Consider the following 16,774-nt stretch of genomic DNA (forward strand, 5'->3'; position numbering starts at 1 on the left):
CTCTAGTTGTTTCACCACTTTGTCTAGCATAAGCAGACCAAACAACCAGCTTCCTAATTCTTCTCATTCCAACAAAATTGCAGAAAAGTATCAAACATGCAATTACGCAGAACCTACCTTCTCACCAATACTTGATCTACTGGTGGAGCTGTTTTGGGTACTAATACTGCCACCTCACACCATGGATTAGCAGTGCTCTCTTTACTAACAGAGGCAGAGTCACTAGTCCCTTTACAGATAATCAGGATCAGACTTGAGAACCAATTTAGAGAACTCATCCCTATTTTATTTTTCTAGAACCACTCTCTGCACCGAATGTCTTAGCAAAACCAGTGAAGCATATCTATATCATCTATATCTATATCTACATGAAGAGAGAGAGAAATTTATCTCAAGGAAATGGCTCATGCAGTTGTAGAAGCTGACAAGTTGTAAGTCCATTTTCTGACTCATAGCTGCAGGGGCTGATGAACCCAAGATCAGCAGGCAATACAGTAGTCTGTTTGCTGGATTTGGAGGTGCATTAATCCAAGATTGGCAGGTAGATTGGCAGGTAAAATGGCAGGTTGTTGGTTCACAGGCTGCGAAGGCAACAATCTCAAGATTGGCAGGCAATACAGCAGGCTACTGGTTCAAGTCCAGATGATAAGGCACATGCAGGATCTACAGCAAAAAGCCAGAGAGCTTTCTCAGAGCTTTTCCATATATATTGGAAGCAGACCACATCCCAAAGGAAACTTCCTTTTAATTGGTTAACTGCTCATCATGGAGGATGACTACATCATAGCTGTTAAGCCACTTAGAATCATAGCCCAGCCAAGTTGACACATACTCTTACCTATTACAGGAAGTTTGTCTGACCTCCACCTCATAGGAATCAGCTTTGGGCTGATGGTGATTCCCTTTCCTTTTGAAGTTAGATGACTTTTGACCCTACCCCTAGAACCACTGAATTATAGAGCTCTTGGCAAGACATGCCTATAAAGCAGTTATTCCAGCCTGGTCCCTATGAGCCCTTGGGAGTTGTTAGCTAGGGTAATTAAGACTGATGTGAATTTATTAATTGGTGCCATTATAATGTTAACCTCATCTAGGCAGCAAATTACATGCATTAAAAGTGTGAACTGTTAAAAAAAAAATGGGTAAACGTTCTGAACAAACACCTTGCCAAAGAAGATATAAATCAAACCAAAACCAAATGCACTGCCATCGAGACCACGGCTAGAAGGTCCAGATTAAGTAAGTCACTGCACCGCAATAGGTTCTCCATACAACCCAGCAGTTGAAGTTGTAAACATTTACCCTAATGAATTGAAAATTCATGTTCCACAAAAACCTACATGCAAATGTTTATGGGAGCTTTATTCATAATTGCCCAAAATTGGAAACAACTAAGATATTCTTCAGTGGGTGATGGGGTAAATAAACTGTGGGACATCCATATAATAGAGTATTATTCAGTGGTAAAAAGAAATGCACTATCAAGCCATGAAAAGACATAGAGGGACCTTCAATGCATATTGCAAAGTGAAAGAAGCCAGTCTGATTTCAACTAGATAACATCTAGAAAAGGAAAAACTACAGAGACAACAAAAATTTCAATGATTGCCAGGAGTTCAGGGGGACAGAAGGCAGGCTGGACAGTAGAATGCAAGGCATTTTAAAAGGGCAATGGAACTATTCTACATAATGCTGTAATGATGGATACATGCATGGCATGCCTTTGTTGAAACCCTTAGAAAAGTACAACAGAGTCCGTATGGAAACTATAACCCACTGTCATCGAGTCGCACCCGACTCATAAAAACCCCTCCTTGGGTTTCCAAGGCAGTATCACTACAGAAGTAGATTGCCCAACTTTCCCTCCAAGGAGTGGCTGGTAGGTTTGAACCGCCAGGCTTCTGGTTAGCAGCCAAATAGCTTACCCACTGCATCACCAGAGCTCTTTAACACTAATGTGAGATGTTAATAACAGAGAAACTGTGTGTAGGGGGAGACGGAGTATATGGAAACTCCCTGAACTTTCTGCATAGTTTTTCTGTATCCATGAAAAATAAAGTATATTAAGATGCTCGAAAGAAAAAGAGTGAGCCACAAAGCCAGTCTTCCTGGGTTCAAAACTTGAGTCTGGTTCTTACCAGCTCTGTGATCTTGGGCAAGCAATCCTACCTCTCTGAATCATGGTCTCCCTGAGAGCATGATAACCACACCTGTGTGCATTAGTCAGAATAGGCTAGGTTATGCTGTAGCAACTGGTAGTGCCGAAAATTCAGTGAGAAAATCCACAAAGTACTTCTTTCATTCAACAAATATTTACTGAGCACCTAATATGTGCTAGGCACTGTTTTAGGGACTGGATACACAGCATTGTATACGACAAAATGAAATCATTGCCCTTGGGAGGCGGGTTTAACATTTAGTGAGAAGGACAGACTAGAAAAGGGTAAACAAACTATACAGTATGTTAAATAAATAAATAAACAAACCAAACTGTCATTGAGTCAATTCCGACTCATAGTGACCCTTCTTTGGGTTTCTGAGGAGGTATGAGGCAGTATCTCTGTGGATAGTAGATTGTCCCGTTGGTCTTCCAAGGAGTGGCTGGTGGGTTTGAACCACCAGCCTTCTGGTTAGTAGTCAAATGCTTTACGCACTGTATCACCAGAGCTCCAGTGGAGAAGTGTTTAGAGGTAGAGCCAACAAGGTTTGCTGAGAGGACAGAGTGGATAAGAAAAAGAAAGCAGCCACAGGACAACCCTAGGGTGTCTGCTTTTCACTGGAAGGACAGAGCTGCCATTGATTGAGATGGGGAAGGGGAAGAGGGAGCTGCCTTGGGAGAATAGTTGGGAGCTCAGTTTAGGAACCCTGGAGCTTCAGAGACTTGGGAGATAGCAGGATGCGGGAGCCTGGAATTCAGGGGAGATGTCAGGGCTGAAGATAGCAATTTGGATCCTGACAGCCTGGAGATGGAATTTAAGCTGTGTGTGTGTGTGTGGTCCCCTATAGCTTGAGTGGGACTGAGAGGAGGACTAAGGCCTGAGAATCAGAGCTCGCCAGGGAGAAAGACCCAGATCAGAATATCGGAACAATCAGCAGTGAGTGCCATGAAAAAATACAGCACTGAAGAGCATGTAACTGGAAGCCTCACCTAGCTAGACTGGGGAGGGGACTGGTTAGGGAGGGCTTCCTGGAAGAGGTGACTCGTGAACTGACACCCAAAGCCTGAGTATCTATAAAACCAGGCAAAGAAAGGCAGGAGTGTTCCAGGTTGAGGACACAGTTCATGCCAAGGGCTGACCGCAAGTGAGCCCAGGGAGAGGACAGAGAACTGAAGCTGCTCAGTCAGCTGAAACCGAGTGGCAGGGAGTGTGGTGAGAAGGGATGCCAGATTAATCACCGCCAAAAGATCTGTCATCAGCCAAGCCCAGGTTCTGCCACTCTCTGTGACCTTAGGCAAGTGACTATGCCTTTCAGAGCCTCCATTTTCTCTCCTGTTATTTCCTGCCTCAGAGACAAGGCTTGTGTAGTAATTTTCCTGGCCTGGCCTGGCCTGGCCCCAACAAGTCCTCAGGAGCATTAGCTCGATTTTGGTTTTCTCTTGCTGGGAACTTGTGTTTTCAGTTATTATCATATTAATTACATTATTGGATTGCATGCCTTAGGGTAGTGGTTAAAGGTACAGGCTAGATAGTCTGGCTGCCTAGGTTAACCCTGAGTCAGTTTATTTATCTCCCAAAAGGGGGTAGGTTATGAAGACAAATGAGGTGCTACATGTAAAAAGCGCTTAGGAGGATGCCTAGCATTTATTTTTAATAGTATTATTTATAGATGAGCCAAAGCCAACCAGCTGAGGATTCAAAGTCATGCCTGGCTGGCTTCTGGGGAAGGGACTGAGGGCCAAACTTAGCTTCCTCTGAGGAGCCCTGAGAAAATACTGAAAGCGCACAGGTTGAAGGCTGGAAACAGAGCAAGGGAAGGAAAGGCAATTTCAAACTCCTCCTCTCCACCCTCAAAACTCGGGAACATTTGGCTTCAGAAACCAGGCCGTGGCCAGGGGGCTCTTCCTGTGCTAAGGGCCCACTTTAGAGACTGGAAGACCGAGATCAGCTCTGGTAGCCTAGTGTCTAAGGCATTTGACTGCTAACCAGAAGGCTGGTGGTTCGAGGTTGGGCAATCTACTTCCGTAGTGATACCACCTCGGAAACCCAAGGTCGCTCTATGAGTCGGGTTTGACTTGACAGCAGTGAGTAAAGAAAAGTGATTTTGGTGGCCCTTAACTTAGGGGAAGGGGATGGAGGTGGGTGGGGGGTGGCACAAGAAAGCTTTCCTAGCAGAAGTCCTACCTGCAATTTGACAGCCATCTGGCTACTGCAGGAGTCGGGGAAATCAGTTCAGACTCAATCTTGCCACAGATGGCGGAGCTTGTTCCCAGTGTTTGTATAAATCAAACAAAGCTCAGGACTCCAAATGCTCAGTTTGTAATGGCATGACCTGGATGAGGACCGTGGGCCGAATGCCTTATCAAACGAAAACCTCATCTGCAGCAGAATGGAAGCAGGCCTCGGAGTGAAAATTCACACTAAGGCAGGGGGCGCCGTGGTCTCCGTGATTCTCCAGGTCGCCTCGGAATCCAATCAGGTGCCCTCACCTGGGCCTGGGAGATGCAGGGGAGACCTAATACCCTACTAAATATTGGGGAGCCAGAACCCACAGCCCGTGACACTTGAACGATGGAACTGTAGTATCCACTCTTCTTACGTGGGACAGGGGCTGGCGTGCGCAGGCGCAGTTGGCGCATTCCGGCCCTAGGACCGCGCGAATACCCGCCAAGCCGCCCCGCAGCGCCAGAGCAGATGGCTGCCGCCTGAGTCACCGGCCCCGCCCTCGCGAGCCGGAGGCTGCCGGAGGCCTGGGAGAAGCAGACGAACTGACTCTCCGACCTGTGAGCGAGGCGGTGAGAACCCAGACCAAACTCCCTCTGCACTCCATAATCCCGGCCCCGGCGGCCCCCAGACCTTACTAGACGCTGGTGGCTTCATAGCTCCCCCAGATTTACAATCTTAGATTCTTAGGATCTCCAGACCTGTCCCTCCGTTATCCCGGCCCGGGGATCCGAGCTTATGACTGAAGATGCAAACGGTTTCTCGTAAATTCTGCCCTGGAGCCCCTAGAACCATGATCCTAGATCCGTACTTCTAATTGCAATGGGGAACCCCTTCCACTGGCCCGGGGGCTCACATTCAGTCTTGAACGCGAGCCCACCGACCCAGCAGGGACGCCGTAATCTCGCCACCGGCGTTCCTAGACTCAATTCCTTGTTCCGAATTTCCCGAATCCTGCTTTGAGGGACTACAGGCCGAGGACCCCTAAATCCAGTTTTGAGGCTCTGGATCTGACTTGAGCGCCCAGACACGTCAGGGACGTCTTACACCAACTTCAGGCCCCCGTCTGGAGAACTTCTCCAGACCTGGACCCCTACCCTTAATGATGCCTGTGGTGGATGGAATTCAGGGTCCCTCAAAGACCCAGAGGGCCCCTTTAGATCCGAGAGCGTTTCAGACTTTATACTCCGTTCTTATCCCACCCTCACAACGAGCCCAGACCCCATCCCAGCGGGACCCCCAAGGCACAGCTAGAGGGTTGGCCCCCGCCCAGAGGCTTCAGATGCCTCCCATTTCCACTCCCGGAAACGTGTATTTTTGGAGGGGGGTTCAGTGGAGAAGTGGCCGCTTGACTTCTTTTTTCCTCTCCTCAGGAGTCGAAGTCGCAGCCATGTTCCTGGTCAACTCGTTCTTGAAGGGAGGAGGCGGCGGCGGCGGCGGGGGCCTGGGCGGGGGCCTGGGGAACGTACTCGGAGGCCTGATCAGCGGGGCTGGGGGGGGCGGCGGCGGCGGCGGCGGCGGTAGCGGTATCGGAGGAGGCGGTGGCGGTGGCACGGCCATGCGTATCCTGGGCGGGGTCATTAGCGCCATCAGGTAAGGCGGGGCCTGGAGGAGGAAGAGGCACAACAGGAATAGGATAGCTAACTTGCACACAGGCCTAGAACTTTAATTAGGCGGTGCCAGGTGCGGGGCGCGATGATGCTGGTTGCAAGAGGATACTCAACCGGGACCACAGAGATAGGACCTACGGGGCTGGGCGTGGTCTTAGGAGGTGGGACTTGATATTGGGCGCGGCCTGCTGGGGCTAACACAAATCTCAGGGGGCGGGGCTAATGGGGCTGGGGGTGTGGCTAAGTGGGGGCGGGCTTGGCTTGGGCGTAGCCTAGCTGTCCTAGGAGAGTCAATGAGGAATAGGCCTTCAAAACTAAACCAAAGTCACTGCCCTCCAGTGGCCTCATAGCGACCCCTCCTTGAGTTTCCCAGGCGTATCTCTTCGGAAATAGATTGCCCAGTCTTCCTTCTGAAATTTGGCCCTAGAGAGGCTATGAAACAACAGACCAAACCCACTGCCATAGATTCCGGCTCTTAGCAACCTCCATTGGGTTTCCAAAGCGGTAAAGCTCCACAGATGTAGATTGCTCATCCGACTTCCACAAAGCAGGTGATGGATTTGAACCGACAACCTTCTAGTTAGCAGTCAAATGCCTTAGGCACTGTGGCACCAGAACTCTTTCAAGATAGGCCAAGACCTGACTTAAAAAAAAAAAAAAAAACGCTGTCATGGGGCAGATTCAGACTCAGCCACGCAGAACTACCCCACAGGGTTTTCATGGTCATAAATCTTTAGGGAGGCAGACTGCCCAATCTTTCTCCCAGAGAGGTTGGTGAGTGTCAACTGCTGACCTTTGGTTAGGAGGAGTTGTTGTTTTTATGTGCCGTGGAGTCGGATCCGACTCATAGAGACCCCTCCTTGGGTTTCTGAGGCAATATCACTGCAGAAGTAGATTGCCCCATCTTCCTTCCGAGGAGTGGCTGGTGGGTTTGAACCGCCAACCTTCTGGTTAGCAGTCAAGTGCCTTAGGCACTACGTTGGTTAGCAGTAGAATACCTTAACCCACTGTGCCATCAGTTCCTTAAGGCCTGATAGGATAGAGAAATGAGCCGTGAAGAGGCAGGGGCTAGCCAGAACTGATTGGATTAATGAAGAAAAATGCCTTGGTGAAGGTTGTCGGTGAGGGCCTAATTACCCTTGGCCACTGAGCTGTGAGCCGAAACTAATGAAGCTGGGGTGGGATGTTGGGAAGACAGACCTTCAGAAAGGCGGCAGTGTACTGAGGCGGATTCGTCCTAAGAGGGTTTTTAGGCAGAGCCTCTCTGAAGTGAGCTCTTGAAGGGGCGGGGTCTATTGCGTCTGGGCGGGATTCTGGGTTGAGAATTGGGTGGGGCCAAGATGATTCTGGCCATTGCTATTGGGAGGTGGGCCCTGGAGGGAGTGGAGTCTGCGGTGGGGGTGGGCTCTGCTTTCCTACTGGATGGGTTGGCCTGATGGAGGGAAAGAAGGGGCCTGACCATGGCAGCAAGGACAGGTGAGGACTAGGACAGATGAGGTGGGCAGAAAAACCAGTTAGGGTGGGTGGTGGGCTCGGTTTAGGGGCTTGGGATGCAGGGGCTGGGTCTGGCCGTTCTGCCGGTGCTGCCCGTTGGAAGCCCCGCCCCTGGCTCTAACTCCTGCATGTTTCTCTTCAGCGAAGCCGCTGCGCAGTATAACCCAGAACCTCCGGTAAGCCGCTCCTACAACTGGGGACCACCTTCTCTCTCTGAGAAATTTTCCAGCTCCATTGTTGCCCCTTTGGGGACGTCCTAGGCTATTAAATCATTCCCTTGTCATGTCCCCCAACCTTAGCCTTGCCACCCATATCCGCTCCCCAATCATTGACCGTATTCTCTTCCGTTAATCACCCTGCTACCCACCCACTCTGACTTCGCTACCCACACGTGAGTGTGGGGATCTGTCCTGGCCTGTGTAACCATCCTCCTACTTCTTCTGAGGTTTCTTTCCCTTCTCAGCCCCCACGCACCCATTACTCCAACATTGAGGCCAATGAAAGCGAGGAGGTCCGGCAGTTCCGGAGACTGTTTGCCCAGCTGGCTGGAGATGTAAGTAACCCAGGCGCCTAGCCCTGTCCTAACCCTTCCATGCTTTCCTGTGGGCTTCCCTTACATATATACACGTACTTGACCATGGCAGTCTCCAAGTTCCCATCCTCCTTCATGACCTGCCCAAGACCCCTTTTAGTTACTCCTGATTCTCCCTTCAGGAGCTCTGGTGGTGCAGTGCCTAAGGCATTTGACTGCTAACCAGAAGGTTGGTGGTTCAAACCCACCAACCACTCGGTAAAAGGACCATGAGACAATCTACTTGGGTAAAGATTTACCACCTTGGAAACCCAGTGGGTGGTCACTATGAGTTGAAATCGACTCCGTGGATGGGTTTGGGTTTTTGTTTTTGTTTTTTTTTTTTGATCTTCCCTTAACTTCTCTTAGGACATGGAGGTCAGCGCTACAGAACTCATGAACATTCTCAACAAAATCGTGACCCGACGTGAGTGACCAGAGTCAAGGCCTAGGGCAGGTTTAGACATGGGGCCTGGGGTGGCTGTGATCTCTGACTCTGACTTTCCACCTGTCTCCTACAGATCCTGATCTGAAGACGGATGGTTTTGGCATTGACACGTGTCGCAGCATGGTGGCTGTGATGGATGTATCCTTGGGGACAGTAAAGGGGAGGCCCTGGCTAGAGGGAGTTTTCTGAGAGTAGGATTGGGACAGCTAGGGTATAGCTTTCATACCCACAGACATGGATGTGGGTACATCAGAACATATACCCACCTATGGGCATGACGATGATAAATAACATCAGCTGTCACAGGGGTGTTTTACTTACATTAACTGACTAAGCTTTTACAGCTACCCTGTTAGGCACAATTACTGTACTCTGTATTTTATAGGTGAAGAAACAGGCCCGAGAGGCAATCATCTGTCTGAAGGTACAAAGTGGCAGAATTGGAATTTGGATTCAGGTCTTTAGGAGTTGAGAATCCAAGCAGATAGCTTCCATAGGGAAGCCCACCTGCACATGTTTGCACATATATTATGGCCAAGGGCATCCCCCATGCATGCATATGCATATATGTTATACCCAAGGGCACTCCCCCAACATATGACTACATATGGTGGCATTTGCACAGGAATATACACATAATGTGCCCATGGGCCAGTCATTAGCTAGTCTTGGGTAGCACACTCACCACACAGGACAGTATCACACATGGGTTGAACAGAGTTGGACCACCCCAGCTCTACCCCTTGGCAAGATTACTGAGGCTTTTGGTGCCTTGATTTTTCGTATCTAATAGGCAACTACACGCGAAGGGTTTAGCACAGTGCATAGCACATAGGGAGGGCTCTGTTCACATAAGCTGTTAATTTGATCTTGGTCAGGTAGACTTTTCATCTCTGAATCTGTTTTCTTCTCAGCAGCTGGGGAATGATAATGGCAGGGCAGTTGTATTAAGGATTTCATGAGCAAAATGATGTTCCTGAGGAGCTCAGCACAGTGCCTGGCATGTACTAAGGCCTTATTTACTGAGAACTTATTAAATACTGGGCCCTGAGCTAAGGTTTTATACCAGTATTTCATTTTCCATAACAAACTTAGCAAGTACCTACTGTCTTCTTATTTCCCTAGAGTTCTAAGACACATTTGTTTTTCACACATTCCAACATTTATGAAGTCGAGATACTTATGGGGAATGTCCTTTTTTTTTTCAAAAAAAGAAACAACTTTTTTCACTGAAATGAAGTGTAGGAAGGGGACGAATCTTAAGCAGCCACCTTGGTGACTTTATGTATATGTATTTCCAGGTGTAACCAAAGAATGCATACATTAAGTGTTGTGTCCCTTTCCCCTGAAGGGCAGTTATTAAGTCATGGAGCTTTTTCAGTAGCATTGACCTTATAAGTGAGGAATTAGCAACTATTTTCTGGTGAGGAATTTGTAGTTGGTAGTTCAATGTAATTCCCCAATGGTTATGTTGAAAAAGAGAGCCCTTATTATTTAGAAGTACAAAGTAAATTATATATGGATAAATGAAAAATAAAATCACACACAAGATGATGTGACCAGGGTGGAACTGGAGCTGGCATTTTTAGCCCAGGTTCCCCTGCTTGGCTGTTGTCATCTTCATGTACATAGCAGTATGTGTAGTGCATGCATTTGAATATAGTCATCACATTCTTAACGCGCTCCCACCAGAGTGACACCACAGGCAAGCTGGGCTTTGAGGAATTCAAGTACCTGTGGAACAACATCAAAAAGTGGCAGGTGCGTGGCACTGTCGCATTTCCCAGCACCTGAACCTCCAAGCCATGGAGATCCGATTTCCTGTGACACTCAGTTGACCCCTGATATCTTCACCCCCACAGGCCATATACAAACAGTTTGACGTTGACCGCTCAGGGACCATCTGCAGCAGTGAACTCCCAGGGGCTTTTGAGGCAGCAGGTGTGGCTGGCAGCAACATGGTGGGGTTAGGGGTGGGATTGGAGAAACAGCTCTGGTCTGAGCCTGATTTGGGGAATGGGAGTGGTGGGCCCTGTGGCCCCCACACCTGAGGGGCTAAACTGTTCTCAGGCTTCCATCTGAATGAGCATCTCTACAACATGATCATCCGGCGCTACTCAGATGAGGGAGGGAACATGGATTTTGACAACTTCATCAGCTGCCTGGTCAGACTGGACGCCATGTTCCGTGAGTCATGCCTCAGCTCTTCCCACATGGGGTTTGTTCAACTCCCAGGGGCCCAGATCTTTCCTAAACTAAGCCTGACCCTGAGTAGGGTGATGCTAGAGGCACAGTGGTAACCAAGGCAGCACCAGTGCCTGCCCTCATGAAGCTCGTAGTCCAGTGGAAGAGACAAGCCACCAGACATTTATAGCCCAGGATGATCAGGGCTGGGATAGGGGGAGACTGGGCAGTGATTAGAGCTCTGAGTGGGATGGACAGGCCAGAGTGGTCAAGGTTGTACTGAGGAAAGCTCATGGCAGAGGGATGGGTTGTGATGGGGGGAGACAGGCAGAGTGATTGGGGCTATGATGTTGAAAGCACAGGGAAGAAGGGTCGGGGTTCTAACAGGAAAAGCTCATGGCAGATTGAGGGGGGTGATAAAGTTCCAGCCAGAAGGAACAGTGTGCAAAGGCCTAAAAGGGAGAAAGTGGTGCTTCTGTAGGACTCCTAGGAATGCAGAGGTGAGTGCTGAAAGGGGGTGGGATGGGGAGACGTGGGTCTGGGGGCCGATCATGAGGGCTTTTATGAGCATCAATGCTGCACTGAATCCTTAAGTCATTCTTGAGAAATGGGAATTAGTGCCCTCATTTTATGGTCTTCAGAGGGTTTAAGGAGCCAACGTTGCTTGCTCACAGATGTTCAGCTAGGAATTGGCAGATTCAGAATCTGAACTCAGATCTGTCTAGTCCCTGAGTAAGAGTAGAGTAAGGAGGCAGGAGCCATGCAGAACCGTGAATACCAAATCCAGGACTCTACTGGGGGCCTTGGGGGAGCCAAGGTGGGTTCTAGGTAGGGGAGGGGCAGGGTCAGATTTGGTTTTAGGAGATTCCTCTTGGCCTCCCAAGCGCCCAGGGAGGAGGCCAGTTCAAGGACTGTGGGAAGACAGGCTAGGGGGCAGAGAGGCAGTAAGGGCAAGGCCTGGGTAGGGAGGCTGAACAGATTGTGGTGCTTTGTGAGGGGGTGCAAAAGGAGGAACAGGTTTAGGGGAGATGCTGAGGTGGTAGATGTGAGGTCCTCGGGAAATCCACAGGGAAACGTCAAGGCAGCTTTAAGACCTGTAGGTCTGGAGTACAGAGGACAGGCTCAGGCCGGGGGCAGTGACTAAGGAGTATGTGAAATGAGAGGGGCAGAGAGCCAGGACTTGGCCCTGGGGCTGGGGAGGGCAGGGTGAACAGGATTCAGAGCGAGGGTCTGTGAGATGTCAGGAACCTGGAGAGGCGAGGACAGTAAGGCAGATGATGCCAGAAGTCACATAAGGCCCAAGAAATGGCCATTGGATTTATCAGCAAGGGGGCAGTTAGTAACTGTGGGGGGTACAATGTCTATGTGTGGATGCCTGAAGGCAGGAGTAGGGGACCCTCTCAGACTCTACAGGCAGGAAGTGGAGATGGGGCTTGCAAAGCCTCCTTTTAGCAGCCTATCTGGGCTAGAACTGGAGGGGATGGCGCTTAGAGGTCTGTGGGAGGCTTGGCTTGGGCAGAGGTGCGACAGGTGGGACTCAAGCCAGTATAGGCAGGCCGTTACCGAGGTGGACAGGCGCCTGGGTTAGAATCCCAGTCTGTTTACTCTCTTGCTACCTGACCTCATACATCACTTTATCTGTGCCCCGTTTTAAAATGACACTTACCTCACAGGATTGGATTAAAGGCATTAATAAATGGGAAGCACTTTACACAGCACTTGGCATGAGTAAGCACTCAATAAAGTATTAGCTGTATATCATCCAGGAGCTCTGGTAGTGCAGTGGATAAAGTGCTTGACTGCTAACCAAAAGGTAGTACTTTGAACCCACCAGCTGCTTCACGAGAAAAAGATGTGGCAGTCTGCTTCCATAAAGATCTATGCCTTGGATGGCAGTGGGTTTTTTTTTTTTTTTTTAATACAGTATCTCATATATAAAAGGAGCTCTGGTGGCGTAGTGCCTGAGGCATTTGACTGCTAACCAGAAGGCTGGCAGTTCAAAGCCACCAGCCACTCCTCAGAAGGAAGGTTGGGCAATCTACTCCCGTAGTGATACTACCTCGGAAACCCAAGTTGGGTCCAAATCGACGGCAGTGTGTATGTGTATCCCATATATAATACTATCCCAAGAGTGAATATCTTTCCCTACTCTCCCCTCCTTCTCTTCTCCTCTAGGTGCCTTCAAATCTCTTGACAAAGATGGTACTGGACAAATCCAGGTGAACATCCAAGAGGTAAGGACCCTCAGAGGTGTCAGTGGCTATGGGGTACTCCATCTCTTAGCCCTATGCATCAGCTCCAAGCTTGGCCCCTTCCCTCCAGTTTTCCCCACAACCTCTGGGTGAAACAGAAGGGGTCTGGATTTCTGGGTCCCCTGACCTTCACTCTCTGTGCCTTTCTCTCCCCAGTGGTTGCAGCTGACAATGTATTCCTGAATGGGGATTTGGGACCTTTCCCCTCGTCGCCTCGATACAAGAGTCCCGTTGGATCCCTGGATCTTTCCCAGGGTTGCTCCTGTCTGTAGTCATGTCTCCATAGGTTCTGTGACCCACAGAGCTCTTCATGCTCCTAGCCCTTGGCACCAGCTTCTCAGTCAACAGTCAGAGCCCAACATGTCCCAACATGCCATGCCTGAGTTACCCCTGGCTCTAAGACACTCCCGAGGGTCACCCCCACCCCCAACATACCCACTCCATAACCTTCTCATGCAACCTGTGCCAAGCCCATCACTTGCATTGCTTCAACACCCCAAAGGCCCTTCCTTCTGTTCTGGGAGGATCCCTCCAGTCGCTGCACACCGTCACATCCATTCACAGTTACCTCCCCAGACACCCGCTCTCCTTGCTATTCCCAGATCCCACATACCCCAGTGCCTTTGTATGTATGCAGCTCTCAGGCCCAGGCCCAGGCCCAGGAGGAAATAAAAGCATGCCAGTTGCTGCTCTCTGCAGGATCTGCCTCCTGTTCTGCGAGTTGAGGGGTAGTTCAGGCTCTGTCTGGAGCAGAGGGAGCCTGGGTCCTGGGTAGGGATGGGTGGTTTTGTCTGTCTCCAGTTCTCAGGGTTGGATTTGCATGTCTCCTTTGCTCATCTGCGTCATTTTTCTCATCCTGGATTCCAGTTGAGCCTTATTCTTTCTGAGATTCCCGCACAGATCCTAGGAATGGGGTGGCATGGGTAGTGGGGCTGCTGGGACTGGGACCGAGAAGCCCAGGCAATCTCTTTTTCTGCTCCCAGGGCCAGGGCTGCTAGGCGATCTCAGTGCCCCAAGGTTCTGTTTGCCCTCTCGGCCGCTATCTTTGTCAGTCTCTGTCCTCTTAGTGTCTCTGCCTTCACTGTGTCCTGGTCCATGCCCTAGATCTTTCTTCCCACCCTCAGGCCTCTGCAGGAGGAAAGGCTGCCATCCCAGGATTTATAGGAGACCCCGCTGAGACCCTGAGGGGCAGCCCAGGGGTGCCATTTGGGGTTCTGAGCCCCCATAGCAGGGTTGAAAGGCAGCAGCAGCGTAAGAGTAGCCCGAGTCCAGGACGAGGAATCCAGGGCTGAGGCACGGAGCTGCCCACAAGGCAGAGATCCCTGGCTGCTTGAAGGATGGGTCTGGGGATACACACAAATACACACATACAGACCAGAACTGGGGTAGGTTCCCCAAGAAGGAGGTGCATTTATTGATGCTTGTCTAAGTCCTCTAGGCTTCTTGGTCTCACTTCTTGTGGGGGAAAGAGGCCCAGGCAAGGCAGTACAGGCTGTAGGCTGTGCCTAGGGAAGGAATTGGGGCACGGGGGGATGCCAAATGAGATCCTCATCCCCTCCCTGAATCCCATCTCAGGCTTTAAGCCTCTCACCCCAGCCTGCCCCATTACCAGCAGGGATACCAGCCACAGTTCAGGCTCCAGCTCCCTTCTCAAACCACAGCTCAAGTAGGGAACCCCCTGGTCTTGAACCAGACCACACTGGTTGCTTTCTCCCCAACTCCAGTCTGGGCTCCAGGTACACTGCTATCCCAGGCAGCCTTCTGCAGGAACCTAAGCTGCTTGTCTGAACCAAGTCCAAGCTCTAGGTAACCCCCTCTCTATATCCCAGTACTCCAGTCTTGTTACCTACCTGGCCCACTCAGGATCTATTTCCTACCCTAGACCCAACACCCCCATCTCTCAACTCTCTTCCCAACCGGGGTCTGGGAACCAGTCCCGTCCCCACGTCCCCCCCCCACCCCCCGCAGATCGGGAGGGCCCTGCACTCACCCCCCAGACACAGCCCCATAGTCACTTTGTATAGGATGTTGTCAGTTGCCCCGCCTTTCAAGTGCACCGGGAGGTCATTGTCTTCCTGCATGTGGAGGCAAAGGATGAGAAAGGGGTGCAAGTTACCCGGTGGACTATATCCCCCACTTCCCTTTGCCCGCCCTGCTCCGGTTGTCAAACCCGCGGCCTGGGGTCCTCCCCTCGCCGGCGCTCTGCCCACCTGGAAGAGTTTCTGTTTTTCGGCCACGCGGTTCTGGAAGCGGTTCCGGGCGGTGGAGCTGAAGGAGCGAATCAGCGCCTGGGAGGCCTGCGGGGAAGCGAGTGTTTGGGTATTGGAGGTGCCTGGAGGAGCGTCCCGAAGTGGGTCCAGCAGGGGACTCTGGCTGTCCCTTGAGAAGTGTCTCCCAAGATCCGAACTGCTGACGAGTTAAGGGGCGGGGGGGGGGTGTTCTATCGACAGAGGCTCAGGTGAAGGCCTAGAGGGTCGCGTGTCTTGGAGGTTACCAGTTGGCCTAGAGGGCTCTGCCAGGGAAGCAGATCCAGAAGGAAGACTCAAGTAGCGGGGTGGGGTGGGGGTGTTGGGGGGCGGGGAGCCTAAGCCTCGAGCTGTTTTATCAGGAAGGGTTTCTTTGATTAGGGGGAGGAGCCCAGTTTTTAACTTGTCGGAACTGGATTGGAAATCCGGGAAGGTGGGAAATTGAGTTCCCAGTGCCCAAGTTCTGAGTTGTTATTTAAGGGAGCCCTGGATGTTCGGCAAAACTTCAGACCCGGGGCTTTGAACATTGATAGTAGGTTCCCGGCTGCCTCAGGAGGTCTTGGATGGAGGAGGGGGTGGTCCCGGACCTAGAAGGGGGTTCACGTTCTAAGGCCCCATATCCCAGATTGTTTAGGGAGTCTTGTATTGGGGCGAGGGCTTTGGGTTGGGGGTCCCAGGACGGCCCGTAGGTTCCCTCACCCGCAGGACCCTCATTTTGCGTCCTCTTCGGCCGAAGTCACCTCCCCTCAGCCCAAGGACACATAGTACTCTCCCCGCCAGGAATCCCAGGCCACGCCCGGCCACGACAACTGGGGAGGCGGGGCCTCGGCGGATGATGGTGGGAAACCCGCAAATTGGGTGGCAGGATTTGGGTTTGTCCAATGGGCGCGCGGAGGAGACGCCAAATGGTGGGAGCACCATCCATCTGTTACTCCTTTCTGGATTACTATTGGTCCAAGTGAAGAGGAAAGCGGTGGTAGAGAAAATACTTTCAGATTGTTTCTCTAAGATTCTTCCCCAGAAAAAACCTTGAATTAAATGAGAATCATCCTGATTTAACAAAGATTACATTATTTTCACTGGACAGAATGAGGTTTTGAGATAGAAATTAGTTTGTTATAGAAAAAGTTTTAGTTCTTGCAAAAAAAAAAAAAAAATCATTCCTCAGTGCTCTCGAATCTGAGTTGGTATCGAGGAGTGAGAGTAAGCACAGATAAATGAGTTTGAGCTCCTTCATCTAGGCACACAGACGGGATGAGTGCACGTCTGAGCCTTAGTTTCTGTATTTGTCAAAAAAAAAAAAAAAAAAAAAAACTTGCTGCCATCGAGTTCACTGGACTCACAACGAGCCCTCCTTGGGTTTCCCAGGCAGTATCTCTACGGAAGTAGATTGCCTGCCGGATCTGCCTTCTGAGGAGTGGCTGGTGGGTTTGAACGGCTAGTCTTCTGGTTAGCAGTCAAATGCCTTAGGCACTACGCCACCAGAGTGGGGCAGAGTCAGGGTCTTCCTCAAAGGTTTATTGAAAGTGTTAAATGAACTCCTGTGAGAGCAAAACTGAGCATTAACTTAGCCCAGTAATTGCACAG

The 16,774-nt window shown here is 50.5% G+C and overlaps 2 protein-coding genes across 2 annotated transcripts; one reads left to right on the forward strand and one right to left on the reverse strand.

The window, feature by feature from the left end:
• Nucleotides 1–5,772: 5,772 nt before the first annotated feature.
• CAPNS1 (calpain small subunit 1) lies at nt 5,773–13,124 on the forward strand. Its single transcript, XM_007954870.2, has 10 exons — nt 5,773–5,975; nt 7,629–7,662; nt 7,950–8,039; nt 8,427–8,484; nt 8,579–8,643; nt 10,198–10,266; nt 10,368–10,446; nt 10,576–10,692; nt 12,865–12,923; nt 13,098–13,124. The coding sequence occupies exons 1-10, from the start codon at nt 5,773–5,775 to the stop codon at nt 13,122–13,124; spliced, it is 801 nt and encodes a 266-aa protein (XP_007953061.1).
• A 1,266-nt stretch (nt 13,125–14,390) lies between these two features.
• On the reverse strand, nt 14,391–15,901 carry LOC122151478 (cytochrome c oxidase subunit 7A1, mitochondrial). Its single transcript, XM_042782816.1, has 4 exons — nt 15,887–15,901; nt 15,152–15,238; nt 14,932–15,016; nt 14,391–14,446 (listed from the first exon to the last, which is right to left on the reverse strand). Exons 1-4 carry the CDS (start codon nt 15,899–15,901, stop codon nt 14,391–14,393), a joined length of 243 nt encoding a protein of 80 aa, XP_042638750.1.
• Between the last annotated feature and the right edge of the window lie 873 nt (nt 15,902–16,774).

The sequence above is a fragment of the Orycteropus afer genome, unplaced genomic scaffold (genome assembly GCF_000298275.1).
Source record: "Orycteropus afer afer isolate SDZICR_OR568_19922 unplaced genomic scaffold, OryAfe1.0 scaffold00476, whole genome shotgun sequence".
NCBI lineage: Eukaryota > Metazoa > Chordata > Mammalia > Tubulidentata > Orycteropodidae > Orycteropus > Orycteropus afer.